General features: G+C 45.2%; 1 protein-coding gene across 2 annotated transcripts in view; it reads left to right on the top strand.

Annotated features, from left to right (window-relative positions):
- Positions 1-24,409, top strand: part of LOC134944780 (prolyl endopeptidase FAP-like) — a 240,779-nt gene that overhangs the window by 123,160 nt on the left and 93,210 nt on the right. Inside the window, exons 12-13 of one of the 2 annotated variants that reach the window (XM_063933632.1) lie at positions 2,211-2,255; positions 22,223-22,327. In XM_063933632.1, coding sequence (XP_063789702.1) covers positions 2,211-2,255; positions 22,223-22,327 — 150 coding nt within the window. The remainder of the gene's footprint in view (positions 1-2,210; positions 2,256-22,222; positions 22,328-24,409) is intronic. The other variant, XM_063933633.1, reaches the window with a different exon arrangement.

Genomic DNA, 24,409 nt, shown 5'->3' on the forward strand with positions numbered 1-24,409 from the left:
TTTTATATAATAGTCCTCTTTTGTATTTAAACTGTGTTAAAATAAAATATATATTGTTATACATATATACGGCCTGATAAATATCTAATTTATAACTATGGTCGCTACAACCCTTTTACTGTCTTACTATCTATATATATATATATATATATATATACATATATATCCTGATGACGTTTTTTCAATGAAGACCAAAACGTAGAGTTACACTAATACTTCTTGTGTGTTTCACCTTTGAGTGCCGCTACATCCACCAGCTGTATATATATATATATATATATATATATATATATATACACACAGTATATATCCAAGATCACATCTATATATATAAAGGCGAAAGCCCTTACTCACTCACTGACTCATCACTAATTGTCTTACTTCCCGATATGTTAGGAAGATTAAATGTAACATACTGTAGGTATTCTGCAGGTGGGAAATAGGAAAACTACGTAATTAGAAAAATCCTCCCCTAAGGGGATAAAAATTGGCTTGACATAATGACGTCATTACCGATGTGTGGCTTGTGTTGGGTGAATGATAACGCCCATACGGACAATCAGATCAAAATTTGGATTGCACCTCCATTGTGTAGAATTGAATTAACTACAAAAATGGTCATGTCACTTTTTACCGTATCTGCTACGGGTGCTCCTCGAGTAACGCCAAGAACCATGGATTAATATTTACTTACATTAAGACGTCTCCAGAGCCGGATTAAGGTGATGGGGGGCCCAGGGCACTTCAGACAGTGGGGCCCCTAATACAGACGCAGGCATATGAATCATATAATCACAAGTAGATATACAGAACAGCGTCACTCAAGGACCTCACAGGCCGGATCAAGAAAACCGCAAGAAGCTGTTCAACATTTTCCGATTAAACAACCTTCAGAGGTCCGTGAGTGTTGCTGTTTGCTCTGTGTGTGTGTGTATGTGTGTGTGTGTGTGTGTGTATACACATAGGATAGATTGCTGAGATGCCTGGCACTCATATACAACGTTTAAACTGCGGGGGTGCCTGGCTTAGAGGTGTAATATAACGAGGTGTATGTAGTCAGCACTCCACAGATTTGCAACAGATTCAACAAATCTGTGGTCTGTTGAATCGGTTGCAAGTCTGTGGAGTGCTGACTACATACACCTCGTTTTATATATATATATATATATATATATATATATACTATATATACACATAAATATATACATATATATACACATACATAAATATATAGCCTATATACACATATATAGACTATATATACATAAATATATAAACTATAGATACACATAAATATATAGACTATATACACACATATTATTAAATATATAGACTATATATATATATATATATGATCCGCAGCCTAAGATTAAAATTTTAATTATAGCAGCATGGGGAAAACAATGTTATTAAGCCAGTCTTACTGTTGTGCAGACAGGCTGCTGTGACAGGGCTCCACATGCCGCCCCCAGGATCCAGCCTTCCTCCGCTCCGTCTAAGTTCTTTTCTGTTATGCAGCCTGCGCGCCCAGCCAATGACTGAGCCGCAGGCTTCTATTTCGCACACTAGTGGACTGCTGAGCCATCGCTCAGCCGTCTTGTAGTGCTGTGCAGCGCTGGCTCCGTCTGTTCATTTGCACGTTAAGCGGGGAACCGGGACCGCAGCACCGCGGCACCGCAGATCGGATCGGTAAGAGAGATCCGATCTGTGGTGGGTGGCAGGGGGCCCTTTTAGAAAGTGGGGCCCGGGGTACTAACCCTCCGGGCCCCCCGCTTAATCCGGCTCTGGACGTCTCAGATTCACAGCTCAATAGATTTTTAACACTCATTTATGTTTACAACCGTGAAAATCAGAAACTTGCGTGCGAAGAATGGGTAGAACAGCTAGTAGTGACATAAAGTGAATCTGAGCATTTACATTTTCCTGTCTTATACTTATAATAACATCTGACTTTTCCAAATAAATAGTATACTACACTTTTTCTATCTTATACCATGTATGAATTACGTTGCCCATTTTATGTTCCGTTAGATTATACAGGAAGTGTTATTTGACTAAAATAAAATGCTGTAATAAAAAAGACTGTTTGTTGCTAAATATATGCTTAGTACAGCACTGACAGTTTTCATTTGTTGTACAGTAAAAGCTACTCATGTTGTAGTTATACATGCTTATTACATGCTTTGCCTTAATATGTTTGTTCTCTGTAGAACCGGCAGCATATTGAAGCAAGCAAAACAGGATGGATTGGTGTGGTATGTATTGCTCTGTATATTATGCATGTATGATCTGTATAATAATATATGTGTATATTTTAGATATATCGCATAATGGGGGTAATTCAGACCTGATTGCAGCAGCAAATTTGTTAGCACATGGGCAAAACCATGGGGGTCATTCTGAGTTGATCGTTCGCTAGATGTTTTTTGCAGCCGTGCGAACGCATAGTCGCTGCCCACAAGGGAGTGTATTTTAGCTTTGCAAATGTGCGAACGCCTGTGCAGCCGAACAGTACAAAACCAGTTTGTACAGTTTCTGAGTAGGTCTGAACTTACTCAGCTGCTACGATCACTTCAGCCTCCCCGGGGCCGGAATTGACGTCAGACACCCGCCCTGCAAACGCTTGGACACGCCTGCGTTTTTCCAACCGCTCACTGAAAACAGTCAGTTGACACCCATAAACGCCTTCTTCCTGATAATCTTCTTGCAATCGGCTGTGCGAATGGATTCTTCGTTAAAATCCATCGCCCAGCAACGATCTGCTTTGTACCCGTACAACGCGCCTGCGCAGTAGTGACCTGATCGCTGCGCTGCGAAAAATGGCAGCGTGCGATCAGGTCGGAATAACCCCCCATGTGCACAGCAGGGGGGCAGATATAACATGTGCAGAGAGAGAGTTAGATTTGGGTGGGGTGTGTTCAAACTGAAATCTAAATTGCAGTGTAAAAATAAGGCAGCCAGTAACCCACCCAAATCTAACTCTGTCTGCAAATGTTATGCCTGCCACTCCTGCAGTGCACATGGGGGGGTCATTCCGACACGTTCGCTTGCTGCGTTTTCACGCAGCAGAGTTAACGGGTCCCTGCTGCGCATGCGCCGGCGCCTTTGTGCGCCTGTGCAAGCGGGGCGGTTGACGCCCGTAGCAGGAGAGCGATCGCCTCTGCCTGATTGACAGGCAGAGGCGATCGATGGGCGGGAGGGGGCGAAACGGCGGCGTTTGGCCGCCGTTTCGTAGGCGTGGTCCGGCCAACGCAGGCGTGGCCGGACCGAGTGGGGGCGGGCCGCAGCGGCTGCGTGACGTTATACGCAGCAGCTGCAGGCCAGGGAGCGAGTAGTAGCTCCTGGCCAGCATGCTAAAGCTGCGCTGGCCGGGAGTTACTCCTGAAGTGCAAAGGCATCGCCGCTGCACTTCTGCGGGGGGGGAGAGCGGACTGACATGTGGGGTGGACTAGCCCCGTGCTGGGTCCCCCCCCGCTTGTCAGGAAAGTTGATCGTAGCTGTGCAAAATTTAGCACAGCTACGATCAACTCGGAATGACACCCATGGTTTTGCCCAACTGCTAACAAATTTGCTGCTACAATCAAGTCTGAATTACCCCCAATGACTCTTTAGACGTATAGTAGCCCATTAAGCTTTATTGATTTTGCTGAGTTTAAATTACATTTAGCCGTAATTTTAGATTCTTTTAACACTATTTAGTAAAATTAAAAACAGATAAGACATATTGTGGTATCAAGCAGTGAAAAGAGTGGAGATGTGGACCAGAGGAGAAGTTGCCCATGGCAACCAATCATCTTTGAGGAAGCATTTATCAAGTGCACCCTATAAAATGATAGGTTGATACAGATTTGTTGCTTTGGGCAACTTCACTGGTAGAGTTCTCCACTCTATTTACTAAGAGACACACCAACCCCATTAAGTGCTATCCCTCGTACACATAGGATACACACAAGGCCTTTTTTGGGAGTAAGCAAATATACATTTTGGCTCCCCTTGATAGGATACATTTTTAAAGGGACAACGTGTGCAAAAAGGGGTGTGGTATTCCAAAAAAGGGTATAGGGAAACTTCCGGTGGGCCCTACTGCCTGGGGAAACACCCCCTCTCCTAGGGATCAGGTTCCACACTGTGCACTTGAATTATGCATTATACATACTGTATGTTACATTATAATGCACATGATATTTTCTTCTGCAGTGCATTGCTGTTATTAATATGGTACATTATCATGCATGTACTAGCAGCACGTACTAGCAGCAGTATTTACTATATATATTTATCAGGGGGCTCAGACCATGCACTCACTAATGGTTAGCATGGGCCCATTTGAGAATGGGGCCCTTCCACTGCATTTCCCTGGTGGGCCCTTGATTCCCCAGTCTGACACTTTGGTTGACAGGTAGACAGTGGGTGACTGGATAGGCAGGGGTGACAGGTAGATAGTGGGTGACTGAGGCATGGGTGACAGGTAGACAGTGGTTTACTGAGGCAGGGGTAACAGGGAGACAGTGGGTGACTGATGAGGCAGGGGTGACAGGTAGATAGTGAGTGACTGAGGCAGAGGTGATAGTAAGATAGTTGGTGACTGAGGCAGGGGTAACAGGGAGACAGTGGGTGACTGGTGAGGCAAGGGTGACAGGTAGATAGTGAGTGACTGAGGCAGAGGTGATAGTAAGATAGTTGGTGACTGAGGCAGGGGTGACAGGTAGATAGTGGGTGACTGAGGATATGGTGGCAGGTAGATAGTGGGTGACTGAGGCAGGGGTGACAGGGAGAGAGTAGGTGACTCAGTGGCACTTAGCAGCATTTTACCGTGACTCTCCAGGTGCAGGTGTTCAGTCAATCATTTTATCAAGCCCTCTCCCTCAACCTTATAAGCCACTCCACATAGGTAAACCATACAGTGTGGCCTAAGATGCATCGAGTCCTCATCTCAATGGATCCCTCCCAGCTAAAGGATGCTGCGCTGCGGTGGGTCCTCCTACAGTGCTTTTCAGCCCTGGCTTCGGGGAGTGCCCAGTGTCCACTCTGCCAGTGGTGTCCTAGGAGTGGGGTTGCTGACACCTGCCGATGATGTCTTGGGAGCGGCGCTGCAGGCGGTGTCCTGGTAGCGGGGGGGTGTTTGGGCAATGCAGCTGCGGCACCCTCACTACTTGGTGATTTCAAATGTTTTAGACTGCCTTATCAAGGGTTTACTTATTAGGCAAACTAAGGCTGCTGCTGTCCAGGCCACAGGTTTTGAAGGGTATTTAGGGAATTTATTTAAAAATACTTAAATGGGTGGTTTGTCAAAGACACCAATTATCGGTGGCTTTGACCGATAGTTTTAAAACTGAAACTAGAATCAATGCTAAACAGGCCTGATGTAGCATTGAATCCTGATGCCGTTTGGCAGCGTAGACAAACAGCACATTAGTAAATATACCCCTAAATGTACAGTATGTCTTCTATCATGTCAGCCTATGTAATAACGAAGAAAGGGTGTTATAAACTAATGAGTTGTGTAAGAGGGCGAATAGGGCACAATTTAGCTGGCACCTCACAATGTCTAAACACACCCCTAGCACTGCCAGCTATTTATATAGTGTGTGTGTGTGTGTGTGTGTGTGTGTGTGTGTGTGTGTGTGTGTGTGTGTGTATATATATATATATATATATATATATATTTTTTATATATATGTATATATATATATATATATATATATATATATATGAATTAATGTATATTTCTTTATACATTAACCAGCAATGACTTTTTAAATATGTTTCTCATCCTTTACTGTTCACATTTCTTATGCATATTGTTTTCTGTTCATTCATCTATTCACCATTTGCTAATTGCTATGCAGTTTCATCTGGTAAGACTAAGGAGATACATTTTTACTTTAATTAGGACAATTTGCAAATATAAATCTAATGACTTGTTAGAGCAGTGGTACAGATATAAAGCTAATTATAGCTACATTAGAATGCTCTATGTTACAGTAAATTGATCATTTGGCTCAGGGAATGTCTTGACTCATGATACTTTGATGCTGCAAACACAAACATCTACTAAATGAACATCTGTGTTTTATGTACTCATTTACTATTTAAGTGGATGACAATTGCAACTTAATACAACATAATCCTAAAACAAAGAAAGATGAGAACATTTTCACTCCTATAACTGTGACTTAATACAATTATTCTAGATTATTACATGCCTTTTGCTGACATAATTTATGCTAATATATGTATTTATAATTGCTTGCTTTTGTCATGTACAGTACATATGTGAATATAAATGTACTTGGGGGCTAGAAGGTGAGTGTAACTGTAGCAAATGGTGCATGAATCTTGTGCCAAAAAGGCTCTTTGCACAGGTGATACAATCAAGATCGACATTTGCTTTACTATGTAATTGAAATCCATTCAGCGCCATATTTGCAAATTATACTTTAGGGTCTATTCAATTAGGGCCGAAAGCTGCCATCTGTCGAAAACACAGGGCAAAGAAAGACAGAGGTAGGAAGGCCCTGCTCGCAAGCTTACAATCTATAGGGAAATAGGCAGTGATACACAAGGATAGATGCTACCTGTTACATAATGGTCCCCCAGATTGCTAGGTTCTAATGGGTTGTATGATATGATCACCCAGCAATGTTGGAAGACAAAATGTGAGGTTATGTGGACTGTGCAGAGAGGATGTAACTGGATAGGGAAGCATTGAAGGTTATGTGGGTGGGTCTGGAATTTGGTAGGCTTGTCTGAAGAGATGAGTTTTCAGGGAACGTTTAAAGGTTTGGAGACTAGAGGAGAGTCTTATTGTGCGTGGGAGGGCATTCCACAGAGTGGGTGAAGCCCGGTACAGCTGCCGATTCACGTACTTTTGAGGGAAATGGGGCCAAATTTGTCAGGATTTGGCCCCATTTCCGACCATCTCAGTCCGACATAAAAAAATGTTGGACTGTGATGAGGGACCTTAGAGGAGGAGAGGGAGGATGGAGCCGCGGGGAGACGGGGGAGAGCCGAGGGCAGACAGGGGAGAGCAGCGCTACAGAACAGTGCTGCAGGAGGATGTGTAACAGCCACGCCGCTCACAGCAGTGTCCACCCGGCTCCAGCAAGTGAGGTCACGCTTGCTGGAGCCGGGTGGACACTACCGTGAGGTCTAGCAGCTGTGAGACATCCTTCTGCAGCATTGCTGTAGTGCTGCTCTCCTCCGTCTGCCCGCGGCTCTCCTCGCTGGTCTCCCCCCTCCTCTACTCCTCTCACAGGTCTCATCTCAATTCGACTTTTTTTAAAGTCGAATTGAGATGGGATTGAATAGGGGTTGTCGGAATGGATCTGACCCTAATTGAATATACCCCTTTATTGGAATTTACAGAATAGATCTGGGACTACAGGGAAAACATTAGAAATTAAAATAAGAATTTACTTACCGATAATTCTATTTCTCGTAGTCCGTAGTGGATGCTGGGGACTCCGTCAGGACCATGGGGTTTAGCGGCTCCGCAGGAGACAGGGCACAATAATAAAAGCTTTAGGATCAGGTGGTGTGCACTGGCTCCTCCCCCTATGACCCTCCTCCAAGCCTCAGTTAGGATACTGTGCCCGGACGAGCGTGCATAATAAGGAAGGATATTGAATCCCGGGTAAGACTCATACCAGCCACACCAATCACACCGTACAACCTGTGATCTGAACCCAGTTAACAGTATGATAACAACGAAGGAGCCTCTGAAAAGATGGCTCACAACAAGAATAACCCGATTTTTGTAACAATAACTATGTACAAGTATTGCAGACAATCCGCACTTGGGATGGGCGCCCAGCATCCACTACGGACTACGAGAAATAGAATTATCGGTAAGTAAATTCTTATTTTCTCTAACGTCCTAAGTGGATGCTGGGGACTCCGTCAGGACCATGGGGATTATACCAAAGCTCCCAAACGGGCGGGAAAGTGCGGATGACTCTGCAGCACCGAATGAGAGAACTCCAGGTCCTCCTCAGTCAGGGTGTGCCCCTGACCAAGTAGCAGCTCGGCAAAGTTGTAAAGCCGAGACCCCTCGGGCAGCCGCCCAAGATGAGCCCACTTCCTTGTGGAATGGGCTTTTACTGATTTTGGCTGTGGCAAGGCTGCCACAGAATGTGCAAGCTGAATTGTACTACAAATCCAGCGAGCAATCGTCTGCTTAGAAGCAGGAACACCCATCTTGTTGGGTGCATACAGGCTAAACAGCGAGTCAGATTTTCTGACTCCAGTCGTCCTGGAAACATATATTTTCAGGGCCCTGACAACGTTAAGTAACTTGGAGTCCTCCAAGTCCCTAGTAGCCGCAGGTACCACAATAGGTTGGTTCATGTGAAAAACAGAAAACACCTTAAGGAGAAATTGAGGACGAGTCCTCAATTCTGCCCTGTCAGAATAAAAAATTAAGTAAGGGCTTTTATATGATAAAGCCGCCCATTCTGACACACGCCTGGCTGAAGCCAGGGCTAATAGAATCTTCACCTTCCATGTGAAATATTTTAATTCCACAGTGGTGAGTGGATCAAACCAATGTGACTTTAGGAAACTCAAAACAACATTGAGATCCCAAGGTGCCACTGGGGGCACAAAAGGAGGCTGTATATGCAGTACCCCTTTTACAAACGTCTGAACTTCAGGCACTGAAACCAGTTCTTTCTGGAAGAAATTCGACAGGGTCGAAATTTGAACCTTAATGGACCCTAATTTTAGGCCCATAGACAGTCCTGGTTTCAGGAAATGTAGGAAACGACCCAGTTGGAATTCCTCTGTAGGGACCTTCTTGGCCTCACACCACGCAACATATTTTCGCCCAATGCGGTGAAAATGTTTTGCGATTACATCCTTCCTGGCTTCGACCAGGGTAGGGATGACTTCATCTGGAATGCCCTTTCAGGATCCGGCGTTCAACTGCCATGCCGTCAAACGCAGCCGCGGTAAGTCTTGGAACAGACAAGGCCCCTGCTGGAGCAGGTCCTCTCTTAAAGGTAGAGGCCACGGTTCTTCCGTGAGCATCTCTTGAAGTTCCGGGTACCAAGTTCTTCTTGACCCATCCGGAACCACGAGTATCGTTCTTACTCATCTCCTTCTTATGATTCTCAGTACTTTTGGTATGAGATGCATAGGAGGGAACACATACCCTGACTGGTACACCCACAGTGTTACCAGAGCGTCCACCGCTATTGCCTGAGGGTCCCTTGACCTGGCGCAATATCTGTCTAGTTTTTTGATCAGGCGGGACGCCATCATGTCCACCTTTGGTTTTTCCCAACGGTTTACAATCATGTGGAAGACTTCCCGCTGAAGTACACACTCTCCCGGGTGGAGGTTATGCCTGCTGAGGAAGTCTGCTTCCCAGTTTTCCACTCCCGGAATTAACACTGCTGAGAGTGTTATCACATGATTTTTCGCCCAGCGAAGAATCCTTGCAGTTTCTGCCATTTCCCTCCTGCTTCATGTGCCGCCCTGTCTGTTTACGTGGGCGACTGCCGTGATGTTGTCCCACTGGATCAATACCGGCTGACCTTGAAGCAGAGGTCTTGCTAAGCTTAGAGCCTTGTAAATTGCCCTTAGCTCCAGTATATTTATGTGGAGAGAAGTCTCCAGACTTGATCACACTCCCTGGAAATTTTTTCCTTGTGTGACTGCTCCCCAGCCACTCAGGCTGGCATCCGTGGTCACCAGGACCCAGTCCTGAATGTCGAATCTGCGGCCCTTTCATAGATGAGCACTCTGCAGCCACCGCAGAAGAAAACACCCTTGTCCTTGGAGACAGGGTTATCCGCTGATGCATCTGAAGATGCAATCCGGACCATTTTCCCAGCAGATTCCACTGAAAAGTTCTTGCGTGAAATCTTACCGAATGGGATCGCTTTGTAAGAAACCACCATTTTTCACAGGACCCTTGTGCAATGATGCACTGATACTTTTCCTGGTTTTAGGAGGTTCCTGACTAGCTCGGATAACTCCCTGGCCTTCTTCTCTGGGAGAAAACATCCTTTTCTGGACTGTGTCCAGAATCATTCCTAGGAACATTAGACGTGTCGTCGGAAAAAGCTGCGATTTTGGAATATTTAGAATCCACTCGTGCTGTCGTAGAACTACTTGAGATAGTGCTACTCCGACCGCCAACTGTTCTCTGGACCTTGCCCTTATCAGGAAAGCGTCCATATTTCTTTTAGGAAGAATCATCATTTCGGCCATTACCATGGTAAAGACCCGGGGTGCCGTGGACAATCCAAACGGCAGCGTCTGAACTGATAGTGACAGTTCTGTACCACGAACCTGAGATACCCTTGGTGAGAAGGGCAAAATTTGGACATGTAGGTAAGCGTCCCTGATATCCAGTGACACCATATCGTCCTGGTTCGCTATCACTGCTCTGAGTGACTTCATCTTGATTTGAACCCTTGTATGTAATTGTTCAAATCTTTTAGATCTCACCGAGCCGTTTGGCTTCAGTACCACAATATAGTGTGGAATAATACCCCTTCCCTTGTTGTAGGAGGGGTACTTTGATTATCACCTGCTGGGAATACAGCCTGTGAATTTTTTCCCAATACTGCCTCCCTGTCGGAGGGAGACGTTGGTAAAGCAGACTTCAGGAACTTGTGAGGGGAAGACGTCTCGAATTTCCAATGTACACCTGGGATACTACGTGTAAGATCCAGGAGTCCACTTGCGAGTGAGCCCACTGCGTGCTGAAACTCTTGAGATGACCCCCCACCGCACCTGAGTCCGCTTGTATGGCCCCAGCGTCATGCTGCGGACTTGGCAGAAGCTGTGGAGGACTTCTGTTCCTGGGAATGGGCTGCCTGCTGCAGTCTTCTTCCCTTTCCTCTAACCCTGGGCAGATATGACTGGCCTTTTGCCCGCCTGCCTTTATGGGTACGAAAGGACTGAGACTGAAAAGACTGTGTCCTTTTCTGCTGAGATGTGACTTGGGGTAACAAAAGTGGATTTTCCAGCTGTTGCCATGGCCACCAGGTCCGATGGACCGCCCCTTTATACGGCAATATCTACTCTTGATGCCAGAATGCAAATATCCCTCTGCGCATCTCGCATATATAGAAATGCATCCTTAAAATGCTCTATAGTCAATAAAATATTGTTCCTGTCAAGGGTATCAATATTTTCAGTCAGGAAATCCAACCAAGCCCCCCCAGCGCTGCACATCCAGGCTGAGGCGATTGCTGGTCGTAGTATAACACCAGTATGTGTGTATATACTTTTTAGGATATTTTTCAGCTTCCTATCAGCTGGCTCCTTGAGGGCGGCCGTATCTGGAGACGGTAACGCCACTTGTTTTTATAAGCGTGTGAGCGCCTTATCCACCCTAAGGTGTGTTTCCCAACTCGCCCTCACTTCTGGCGGGAAAGGGTATACCTCCAATAATTTTCTATCGGAGGAAACCCACGTATCATCACACACTTTAATTTATCTGATTCAGGAAAAACTACAAGTAGATTATTCCCACCCTACATAATACCCTTATTTGTGGTACTTGTAGTATCAGAAATATGTAACACCTCCTTCATTGCCCTTAACATGTAACGTGTGGCCCTAAAGGAAAATACGTTTGTTTCTTCACCGTCGACACTGAAGTCAGTGTCCGTGTCTGTGTCTGTGTCGACCAACTGAGGTAAATGGGCGTTTTTACAAGCCCCTGACGGTGTCTGAGACGCCTGGACAGGTACTAATTTGTTTGCCGGCCGTCTCATGTCGTCAACCGACCTTGCATCGTGTTGACATTATCACGTAATTCCTAAATAAGCCATCCATTCCGGTGTCGACTCCCTAGAGAGTGACATCACCAATACAGGCAATTTGCTCCGCCTCCTCACCAACATCGTCCTCCTACATGTCGACACACACGTACCGACACACAGCACACACACAGGGAATGCTCTGATAGAGGACAGGACCCCACTAGCCCTTTGGGGAGACAGAGGGAGAGTTTGCCAGCACACACCAAAAACGCTATAATTATACAGGGACAACCCCTTATACAAGTGTTTTCCCTTATAGCATTTTCACATATGTAATCATATCGCCAAATAAGTGCCCCCCCTCTCTGTTTTAACCCTGTTTCTGTAGTGCAGTGCAGGGGAGAGCCTGGGAGCCTTCCTCACAGCAGAGCTGAGCAGGAAAATGGCGCCGTGTGCTGAGGAGAATAGGCCCCGCCCCCTAAAACGGCGGGCTCTTCTCCCGGAGTTTGTGAGATCTGGCAGGGGTTAAATACATCCATATAGCCTCAAGGGCTATATGTGATGTATTTTAGCCATAAAAAAGGTATAATACATTGCTGCCCAGGGCGCCCCCCCCAGCGCCCTGCACCCTCAGTGACCGCTGGTATGAAGTGTGCTGACAACAATGGCGCACAGCTGCAGTGCTGTGCGCTACCTTATGAAGACTGAAACTCTTCTGCCGCCTGTTTCTGGACCTCTGGACCTCTTCAACTTCGGCATCTGCAAGGGGGGTCGGCGGCACGGCTCCGGGACGAACCCCAGGGTGAGACCTGTGTTCCGACTCCCTCTGGAGCTAATGGTGTCCAGTAGCCTAAGAAGCAAATCCATCCTGCACGCAGGTGAGTTTACTTCTCTCCCCTAAGTCCCTCGTAGCAGTGAGCCTGTTGCCAGCAGGACTCACTGAAAATAAAAAACCTAACTTAAACTTTTATTCTAAGCAGCTCAGGAGAGCCACCTAGATTGCACCCTTCTCGGCCGGGCACAAGAATCTAACTGAGGCTTGGAGGAGGGTCATAGGGGGAGGAGCCAGTGCACACCACCTGATCCTAAAGCTTTTATTATTGTGCCCTGTCTCCTGCGGAGCCGCTAAACCCCATGGTCCTGACGGAGTCCCCAGCATCCACTTAGGACGTTAGAGAAATGAGCAAAAGCAGTCCAAGACGAATATTTGGCTGGATGTATTGCCACCTGAGTTTGGCGGCCATGTGGGATGCCGGGTGAACATTGACCTTTTTTAAAAAGGCAATCACTTACAAGGCATGGTTATTAGAGATGAGCGGGTTCGGTTTCTCTGAATCCGAACCCGCACGAACTTCATGTTTTTTTTCACGGGTCCGAGCGACTCGGATCTTCCCGCCTTGCTCGGTTAACCCGAGCGCGCCCGAACGTCATCATGACGCTGTCGGATTCTCGCGAGGCTCGGATTCTATCGCGAGACTCGGATTCTATATAAGGAGCCGCGCGTCGCCGCCATTTTCACACGTGCATTGAGATTGATAGGGAGAGGACGTGGCTGGCGTCCTCTCCATTTAGATTATAAGAGAGAGAGATTTACTGGAGCTTAGGACTAGGAGGAGTACTGTAGAAGTGTAGAGAGTGCAGAGAGTTTACTAGTGAGTGACCACCAGACAGTGCAGTTTATTTAATATATCCGTTCTCTGCCTGAAAAAAGCGATACACACAGTGACTCAGTCACATACCATATCTGTGTGCACTGCTCAGGCTCAGCCCAGTGTGCTGCATCATCTATATATATTATATATCTGTCTGACTGCTCAGCTCACACAGCTTATAATTGTGGGGGAGACTGGGGAGCACTGCAGTGCCAGTTATAGGTTATAGCAGGAGCCAGGAGTACATAATATTATATAGTGAGTGACCACCAGACAGTGCAGTTTATTTAATATATCCGTTCTCTGCCTGAAAAAAGCGATACACACAGTGACTCAGTCACATACCATATCTGTGTGCACTGCTCAGGCTCAGCCCAGTGTGCTGCATCATCTATATATATTATATATCTGTCTGACTGCTCAGCTCACACAGCTTATAATTGTGGGGGAGACTGGGGAGCACTGCAGTGCCAGTTATAGGTTATAGCAGGAGCCAGGAGTACATAATATTATATTAAAATTAAACAGTGCACACTTTTGCTGCAGGAGTGCCACTGCCAGTGTGACTGACCAGTGACCTGACCACACTGACCACCAGTATAGTTAGTAGTATACTTATATTGTGATTGCCTGAAAAAGTTAAACACTCGTCGTGTGACTTCACTTGTGTGTTGTTGTTTTTTTTATTCTATAAAAATAAAACTCATTCTGCTGACAGACAGTGTCCAGCAGGTCCGTCATTATATAATATATAATATATACCTGTCCGGCTGCAGTAGTGATATATATATATTTTTTATATCATTTATCATCCAGTCGCAGCAGACACAGTACGGTAGTTCACGGCTGTGGCTACCTCTGTGTCTGCACTCGGCAGGCAGTCCGTCCATAATTGTATACCACCTAACCGTGGTTTTTTCTTCTTCTTTATACATACATACTACTACGACATCTCTTTATCAACCAGTCTATATTAGCAGCAGACACAGTACAGTACGGTAGTTCACGGCTGTGGCTACCTCTGTGTCTGCACTCGGCAGGCAGTCCGTCCATAATTGTATACCACCTAACCGTGTTTTTTTTTTCTTTCTTCTTTATACATACATAGTTACATAGACCTCTCTTTATCAACCAGTCTATATTAGCAGCAGACACAGTACAGTACGGTAGTTCACGGCTGTGGCTACCTCTGTGTCTGCACTCGGCAGGCAGTCCGTCCATAATTGTATACCACCTAACCGTGGTTTTTTTTCTTTCTTCTTTATACATACATAGTTACATAGACATCTCTTTATCAACCAGTCTATATTAGCAGCAGACACAGTACAGTACGGTAGTTCATGGCTGTGGCTACCTCTGTGTCTGCACTCGGCAGGCAGTCCGTCCATAATTGTATACCACCTAACCGTGGTTTTTTTTTCTTTCTTCTTTATACATACATAGTTACATAGACATCTCTTTATCAACCAGTCTATATTAGCAGCAGACACAGTACAGTACGGTAGTTCACGGCTGTGGCTACCTCTGTGTCTGCACTCGGCAGGCAGTCCGTCCATAATTGTATACCACCTAACCGTGGTTTTTTTTCTTTCTTCTTTATACATACATAGTTACATAGACATCTCTTTATCAACCAGTCTATATTAGCAGCAGACACAGTACAGTACGGTAGTTCACGGCTGTGGCTACCTCTGTGTCTGCACTCGGCAGGCAGTCCGTCCATAATTGTATACCACCTAACCGTGGTTTTTTTTTCTTTCTTCTTTATACATACATAGTTACATAGACATCTCTTTATCAACCAGTCTATATTAGCAGCAGACACAGTACAGTACGGTAGTTCACGGCTGTGGCTACCTCTGTGTCTGCACTCGGCAGGCAGTCCGTCCATAATTGTATACCACCTAACCGTGGTTTTTTTTTCTTTCTTCTTTATACATACATAGTTACATAGACATCTCTTTATCAACCAGTCTATATTAGCAGCAGACACAGTACAGTACGGTAGTTCACGGCTGTGGCTACCTCTGTGTCTGCACTCGGCAGGCAGTCCATAATTGTATACTAGTATCCATCTCCATTGTTTACCTGAGGTGCCTTTTAGTTGTGCCTATTAAAATATGGAGAACAAAGATGTTGAGGTTCCAAAATTAGGGAAAGATCAAGATCCACTTCCACCTCGTGCTGAAGCTGCTGCCACTAGTCATGGCCGAGACGATGAAATGCCAGCAACGTCGTCTGCCAAGGCCGATGCCCAATGTCATAGTACAGAGCATGTCAAATCCAAAACACCAAATATCAGAAAAAAAAGGACTCCAAAACCTAAAATAAAATTGTCAGAGGAGAAGCGTAAACTTGCCAATATGCCATTTACGACACGGAGTGGCAAGGAACGGCTGAGGCCCTGGCCTATGTTCATGGCTAGTGGTTCAGCTTCACATGAGGATGGAAGCACTCAGCCTCTCGCTAGAAAAATGAAAAGACTCAAGCTGGCAAAAGCAGCACAGCAAAGAACTGTGCATTCTTCGAAATCCCAAATCCACAAGGAGAGTCCAATTGTGTCGGTTGCGATGCCTGACCTTCCCAACACTGGACGTGAAGAGCATGCGCCTTCCACCATTTGCACGCCCCCTGCAAGTGCTGGAAGGAGCACCCGCAGTCCAGTTCCTGATAGTCAGATTGAAGATGTCAGTGTTGAAGTACACCAGGATGAGGAGGATATGGGTGTTGCTGGCGCTGGGGAGGAAATTGACCAGGAGGATTCTGATGGTGAGGTGGTTTGTTTAAGTCAGGCACCCTGGGAGACACCTGTTGTCCGTGGGAGGAATATGGCCGTTGACATGCCAGGTGAAAATACCAAAAAAATCAGCTCTTCGGTGTGGAGGTATTTCACCAGAAATGCGGACAACAGGTGTCAAGCCGTGTGTTCCCTTTGTCAAGCTGTAATAAGTAGGGGTAAGGACGTTAACCACCTCGGAACATCCTCCCTTATACGTCACCTGCAGCGCATTCATAATAAGTCAGTGACAAGTTCAAAAACTTTGGGTGACAGCGGAAGCAGTCCACTGACCAGTAAATCCCTTCCTCTTGTAACCAAGCTCACGCAAACCACCCCACCAACTCCCTCAGTGTCAATTTCCTCCTTCCCCAGGAATGCCAATAGTCCTGCAGGCCATGTCACTGGCAATTCTGACGATTCCTCTCCTGCCTGGGATTCCTCCGATGCATCCTTGCGTGTAACGCCTACTGCTGCTGGCGCTGCTGTTGTTGCTGCTGGGAGTCGATGGTCATCCCAGAGGGGAAGTCGTAAGCCCACTTGTACTACTTCCAGTAAGCAATTGACTGTTCAACAGTCCTTTGCGAGGAAGATGAAATATCACAGCAGTCATCCTGCTGCAAAGCGGATAACTGAGGCCTTGACAACTATGTTGGTGTTAGACGTGCGTCCGGTATCCGCCGTTAGTTCACAGGGAACTAGACAATTTATTGAGGCAGTGTGCCCCCGTTACCAAATACCATCTAGGTTCCACTTCTCTAGGCAGGCGATACCGAGAATGTACACGGACGTCAGAAAAAGACTCACCAGTGTCCTAAAAAATGCAGTTGTACCCAATGTCCACTTAACCACGGACATGTGGACAAGTGGAGCAGGGCAGGGTCAGGACTATATGACTGTGACAGCCCACTGGGTAGATGTATGGACTCCCGCCGCAAGAACAGCAGCGGCGGCACCAGTAGCAGCATCTCGCAAACGCCAACTCTTTCCTAGGCAGGCTACGCTTTGTATCACCGCTTTCCAGAATACGCACACAGCTGAAAACCTCTTACGGCAACTGAGGAAGATCATCGCGGAATGGCTTACCCCAATTGGACTCTCCTGTGGATTTGTGGCATCGGACAACGCCAGCAATATTGTGTGTGCATTAAATATGGGCAAATTCCAGCACGTCCCATGTTTTGCACATACCTTGAATTTGGTGGTGCAGAATTTTTTAAAAAACGACAGGGGCGTGCAAGAGATGCTGTCGGTGGCCAGAAGAATTGCGGGACACTTTCGGCGTACAGGCACCACGTACAGAAGACTGGAGCACCACCAAAAACTACTGAACCTGCCCTGCCATCATCTGAAGCAAGAAGTGGTAACGAGGTGGAATTCAACCCTCTATATGCTTCAGAGGTTGGAGGAGCAGCAAAAGGCCATTCAAGCCTATACAATTGAGCACGATATAGTAGGTGGAATGCACCTGTCTCAAGCGCAGTGGAGAATGATTTCAACGTTGTGCAAGGTTCTGATGCCCTTTGAACTTGCCACACGTGAAGTCAGTTCAGACACTGCCAGCCTGAGTCAGGTCATTCCCCTCATCAGGCTTTTGCAGAAGAAGCTGGAGACATTGAAGGAGGAGCTAACACGGAGCGATTCCGCTAGGCATGTGGGACTTGTGGATGGAGCCCTTAATTCGCTTAACAAGGATTCACGGGTGGTCAATCTGTTGAAATCAGAGCACTACATTTTGGCCACCGTGCTCGATCCTAGATTTAAAGCCTACCTTGGATCTCTCTTTCCGGCAGACACAAGTCTGCTGGGGTTGAAAGACCTGCTGGTGACAAAATTGTCAAGTCAAGCGGAACGCGACCTGTCAACATCTCCTCCTTCACATTCTCCCGCAACTGGGGGTGCGAGGAAAAGGCTCAGAATTCCGAGCCCACCCGCTGGCGGTGATGCAGGGCAGTCTGGAGCGACTGCTGATGCTGACATCTGGTCCGGACTGAAGGACCTGACAACGATTACGGACATGTCGTCTACTGTCACTGCATATGATTCTCTCAACATTGATAGAATGGTGGAGGATTATATGAGTGACCGCATCCAAGTAGGCACGTCACACAGTCCGTACTTATACTGGCAGGAAAAAGAGGCAATTTGGAGGCCCTTGCACAAACTGGCTTTATTCTACCTAAGTTGCCCTCCCACAAGTGTGTACTCCGAAAGAGTGTTTAGTGCCGCCGCTCACCTTGTCAGCAATCGGCGTACGAGGTTACATCCAGAAAATGTGGAGAAGATGATGTTCATTAAAATGAATTATAATCAATTCCTCCGCGGAGACATTGACCAGCAGCAATTGCCTCCACAAAGTACACAGGGAGCTGAGATGGTGGATTCCAGTGGGGACGAATTGATAATCTGTGAGGAGGGGGATGTACACGGTGATATATCGGAGGGTGATGATGAGGTGGACATCTTGCCTCTGTAGAGCCAGTTTGTGCAAGGAGAGATTAATTGCTTCTTTTTTGGGGGGGGGTCCAAACCAACCCGTCATATCAGTCACAGTCGTGTGGCAGACCCTGTCACTGAAATGATGTGTTGGTTAAAGTGTGCATGTCCTGTTTTGTTTATACAACATAAGGGTGGGTGGGAGGGCCCAAGGACAATTCCATCTTGCACCTCTTTTTTCTTTTCTTTTTCTTTGCATCATGTGCTGATTGGGGAGGGTTTTTTGGAAGGGACATCCTGCGTGACACTGCAGTGCCACTCCTAAATGGGCCCGGTGTTTGTGTCGGCCACTAGGGTCGCTAATCTTACTCACACAGTCAGCTACCTCATTGCGCCTCTTTTTTTCTTTGCGTCATGTGCTGTTTGGGGAGGGTTTTTTGGAAGGGACATCCTGCGTGACACTGCAGTGCCACTCCTAGATGGGCCCGGTGTTTGTGTCGGCCACTAGGGTCGCTAATCTTACTCACACAGCTACCTCATTGCGCCTCTTTTTTTCTTTGCGTCATGTGCTGTTTGGGGAGGGTTTTTTGGAAGGGACATCCTGCGTGACACTGCAGTGCCACTCCTAGATGGGCCCGGTGTTTGTGTCGGCCACTAGGGTCGCTAATCTTACTCACACAGCTACCTCATTGCGCCTCTTTTTTTCTTTGCGTCATGTGCTGTTTGGGGAGGGTTTTTTGGAAGGGCCATCCTGCGTGACACTGCAGTGCCACTCCTAGATGGGCCCGGTGTTTGTGTCGGCCACTAGGGTCGCTAATCTTACTCACACAGCTACCTCATTGCGCCTCTTTTTTTCTTTGCGTCATGTGCTGTTTGGGGAGGGTTTTTTGGAAGGGACATCCTGCGTGACACTGCAGTGCCACTCCTAGATGGGCCCGGTGTTTGTGTCGGCCACTAGGGTCGCTTATCTTACTCACACAGCGACCTCGGTGCAAATTTTAGGACTAAAAATAATATTGTGAGGTGTGAGGTATTCAGAATAGACTGAAAATGAGTGTAAATTATGGTTTTTGAGGTTAATAATACTTTGGGATCAAAATGACCCCCAAATTCTATGATTTAAGCTGTTTTTTAGTGTTTTTTGAAAAAAACACCCGAATCCAAAACACACCCGAATCCGACAAAAAAAATTCGGTGAGGTTTTGCCAAAACGCGTTCGAACCCAAAACACGGCCGCGGAACCGAACCCAAAACCAAAACACAAAACCCGAAAAATTTCAGGCGCTCATCTCTAATGGTTATGCCTTGTAAGTGATTGCCCCTTTAAAAAAGTCCAAGTTTGGCCGCTGAACTAAGACAGCATTACATCCCACCCATAATGTGGAGCAGATTTAAAACTTTTGCATAATTTCTGGTACCGTGCCGGCCTGGAAATGTAGCTTCAATATTTTGTTTCAAAATTTGTAAATGAATAGTATATACAGTATATAGAACACTATATATTCCAGACTTTCCTCTTCTTAAGCAAGTGCTGCTAGAATGAATCATCATCAAAGGAAAGTTCTTTAGATAAAAGGTCCTGTATGACTTACCTATGAAACCTGATTTTAATTTAAATTCTGTAAATGCACAAACTTCTGAAAATGTAAAGCCTAAAGGATAAATGCACAATATGCTTTCACTCTCGCTCCAAACTATCTCTTTTTGTTGTGCCTATACATATTTCAGAACCTATGTTTAATATTATCTTAGTATGCTAGAGTTTGGGTTGTTGGATAGGTGTCATTTACAAAGGTACAATACAATTGCTGTGATGTTGCTCGCCTATTTTGAAAACACATCTGTCCTGACTGGCTGTAATTGGGTTTGTGAGACGAGATGGCATTGTAATGTCTGATCAGAGGAGTGAGTTGAATCAGGGACATTCTTGAAGTTTGTATTTCATTTTGCAAGAGAGCTACATTTTTTGACTGGTTAGAGATGTTGGAAAACTAACCTTAGAAAAGTATTTATAATGGGACACATTTCTATGTGCACTTTGACTAATATGTTAAAACTACTGAAGACATAAAATAACTACCTCCCAATGGTTAATATAACCAATCTCGTGATTAATATAAGACATAAAACAGCTACATCAGACCCTAGTTCTAAGAAAAACTTAAATGCTAAGTTATTAAAGGGCTGACCTTTAGGTGAAAGTAACCTGCATTTTCCGATGCCTCTGTAAACACGTAAATGCAGATGGAATGTATTTTATTGGTGTGTATAAGAGCCGGCCCTAAGCATAGGCACTATAGGTAAATCCCTAGGGTCATCTGGAAATGCCTAGGGGCATCATCTGATAGTGGCTGTCTTCTGATGGGCTGTACAGGCTTTCCGGTACTGCTGTGCCATTACCTGTCAAATTATGACAGGAAGCAGAGCAGCAGCAGCTGAAAGCCTGTACAGCCCAGCACCGATCATACAGCTCTTGAAGCTTTCATCAGTGTGACACTAGTGGGACCTAAGGTCACGTCAGCGTCATTCACAGCAGAGAGCGCGCCATGGAGGAAAGAAACACAGGGAAGACAGCAAAGATAAGTTAATTATTTGAGCTTTTTAAAGAGATGGATTGGGGATTTGATTGCTGGAGACACACAAGAGGGAAAGATTGAATTACTGGAGGCTCACAAGGTAGAGAAACTTGATGGTTGGAGACTCACAAGCGGAAGAGCTTGATGGCTAGAGACACAAGATGGGGGAAGACTTGATGGCTGGAGACACAAGGAGGAGAGATTAAATGCCTGGAGATACACAAGGGGGAGGGATTTGATAGATGGAGACATTGACATTCACTGCCATCCCAGTCACCCACGAAGCCACATTTATTCAATGAGGCTATGCCCCCTTCTTGGGTGTGCACACGTCTTCGGCATGCTTAATGGGTCCCATATTGGGGAGGGGGGCAACAGCCAACTCTTGCCTAGAGCATAGAATTGGTGAGAGCCGACTCTGGGGTGTATACAAACACTATGAAGTGGATGCCTTCTTTGCTCTGCCCCTAGATATAAAGGCACATTTACACAGATAAAGAACAAATGGAGTCTGCATATACTGTATTACTGCCAAAACATGTTCAAAGGTTATTTTAATAGTTCAGTTTTATACAGGTTGAGTATCCCATATCCAAATATTCCAAAATACGGAATATTTCGAAATACGGACTTTTTTGAGTGAGAGTGAGATGGTGAAACCTTTGTTTTTTGATGGCTCAATGTACACAAACTTTGTTTAATACACAAAGTTATTAAAATATTGTATTAAATGACCTTCAGTTTGTGTGTATAAGGTGTATATGAAACATAAATGAATTGTGTGAATGTAGACACACTTTGTTTAATACACAAAGTTATAAAAAATATTGGCTAAAATGACCTTCAGGCTGTGTGTATAAGGTGTATATGTAACATAAATGCATTCTGTGCTTAGATTTAGGTCCCATCACCATGATATCTCATTATGGTATGCAATTATTCCAAAATACGGAATAATCCGATATCCAAAATACCTCTGGTCCCAAGCATTTTGGATAAGGGATACTCAACCTGTACTATGTAATTTGTTTTGACATTTTCATGAATTTTGTTTTTCAGTTCTTCCCCTCCCTTCCAGTCTTCACATCAGATAATTTATCATATTACCAAATCCTCAGTGACCAGGATGGCTATAAACATATCCATTATGTCAATGAGTCTACGGTAGGTAACACTTTGTATATTGATATGCATCAGTGGTGTAAGTATAGCGTATGGAGAGGAATACAATTTGTAGAGGAAATGACTGCAGAACGTTCTCTTACCATTGTTCTGGAAGTGAAAGATCACAACTGAACCAATTTTAAACTAATTCCTGGCTTTGGAGCATGGGATACAGCCAATATACAGTATATCTCAATCTACACCTATTATGGTAAGATTGGAGCAATTAACAATAGATCTGCAACTATCATGATATAAATGGAATATTATTTCTGTTGTTAGTTTGGAAAGGACCATGGTGTTTTGCAGCACTAGAAAGTGAGGCAACAAATGCACACAATGTAGTTATTACATAATAGTTGATTTAAGATAAAGGTGGAAGATTTCTAACCTATTTGGGGGTACATGACTCAAACTGGAGTTGGGTTGGTATTACCAGTGGGGAGGTAGGGAGTGAGTTGGCTTTAGAGAGCAGTTGGGTTTTCTGAGAGTGTTTATACTGTAGCTTTGTAGGAGGTGAAATAGTCTTACTGTATATGTGATAGGTAATTTCTGAATAGACAAATAAAAGCATACCAAATATTATATTTAAACAATACATGATGCCAGAACACCATAAAAATTATAATCTCTTCATAAGTGCATTATTGAAAATTGACTGAGAAAAATAAATTATATATGTAAACTATTCAAAAGGACTTACTGTGCACCTAAACAAGATATAACTCTTCATGTGCTCTATTTCTGCTTTTGACATAGAATATTCAGTTATCAAGAGTTATGAAGGTAGCACTCCTTATTCAAAGAAATGCCAAAAGTCATAGGATAGCAATATGTAAAGGTACTGGTAGGTGGCGCCACCATACTGTGATGTCTTAAAAATGCCCAGACCTGCATCAGTTGTAATGTGACATCTCAAGAGTCAGTTTCAACACCAGCTAGGCTGTTCATGGCAAGATGATGGGGCCTAATAGTGGGTGCCCAACGGATGGGGCATTCAACATTTCTCGATCTATGGTGTCATGTGTGTTCATGGAATACCTCATGGAAAGCATTATCACCTGCCATGGACAGCACAGTGGCTGACCACGGGTACTTGATGATCATGATCGTGACCATGACCAGCGGCGTCTGACCAGAATTGTCCGTGGTAACAGAAAAGCGACACTGGCTCAAATCACTTTCACATTCAATGCAGGAGGTACCAAATGCATATACATCAAGTCAGTGCAGCCTTCTCTAGTTTCCATGGGATATTAACACTATAACACTGGACACATTGTCTCCCCTGGGCTTGTGACATCGCTAATTGGACCCAGGAGGACTTGCAACATGTGGTGTGGTCCAATAAGTCACAGTTCCATTTGTTTTGGGCTGATGGTTGGGTAGGGTCCGGGTGTAGCGCAGACCCCATGAGGCTATAGACCCCAGTTGTCAACAATGCTCCGTGCAGGTTGGTGTTGGTTCCATAATAGTGTGGGGTATGTTCATTGTTCACGTGGTATTTGCTGGGTCCACAGGTCCTCCTGAACATGTCATTGACTGGTCACTGCTATGTTGAATTCCCCACAATTATATAATATCCCACAAGAATAATGCACTGTGTCATTGGTCCCAAGTTGTCCAGAATTGCATGGAGGAGCATTCTGGAGAGTTCCGATGAATGGTTAGGCCACCACATTCTCCCAACACAAACCCAATTGAGTATTTATGGGACCTGTTGGAGAGGTCTATTTGCACCCAAGATCCTGCATCTTTAAATATAAGGTAGCTGTGGGAAGCTATCCAGATGGCATGGGTCAACATCTCTCCAGAGGTCATCCGTCCACTTGTGGAATCGATGCCACATTGAGTTGCTGCACTTCACCGGGGTTCTACATGATAGTACTAGATAAGTCACCAATCCCATGATTTTTGGCAATTCAGTACTACAAAGTCCAGTGTAAAGTGTCTTTCTTGTCTTGTATAATGTTTTATATGTAGAGGCAGCAGAGTTTAAGAGAGACATGAAGTGAGGGCTGAGGCAAGGTTGTCACCTCAGCATGTCTAAATCACAGAAAAGTAGCGATGCAGCAGAAAACA

This window comes from Pseudophryne corroboree, chromosome 7, assembly GCF_028390025.1.
Source record: "Pseudophryne corroboree isolate aPseCor3 chromosome 7, aPseCor3.hap2, whole genome shotgun sequence".
Lineage (NCBI taxonomy): Eukaryota > Metazoa > Chordata > Amphibia > Anura > Myobatrachidae > Pseudophryne > Pseudophryne corroboree.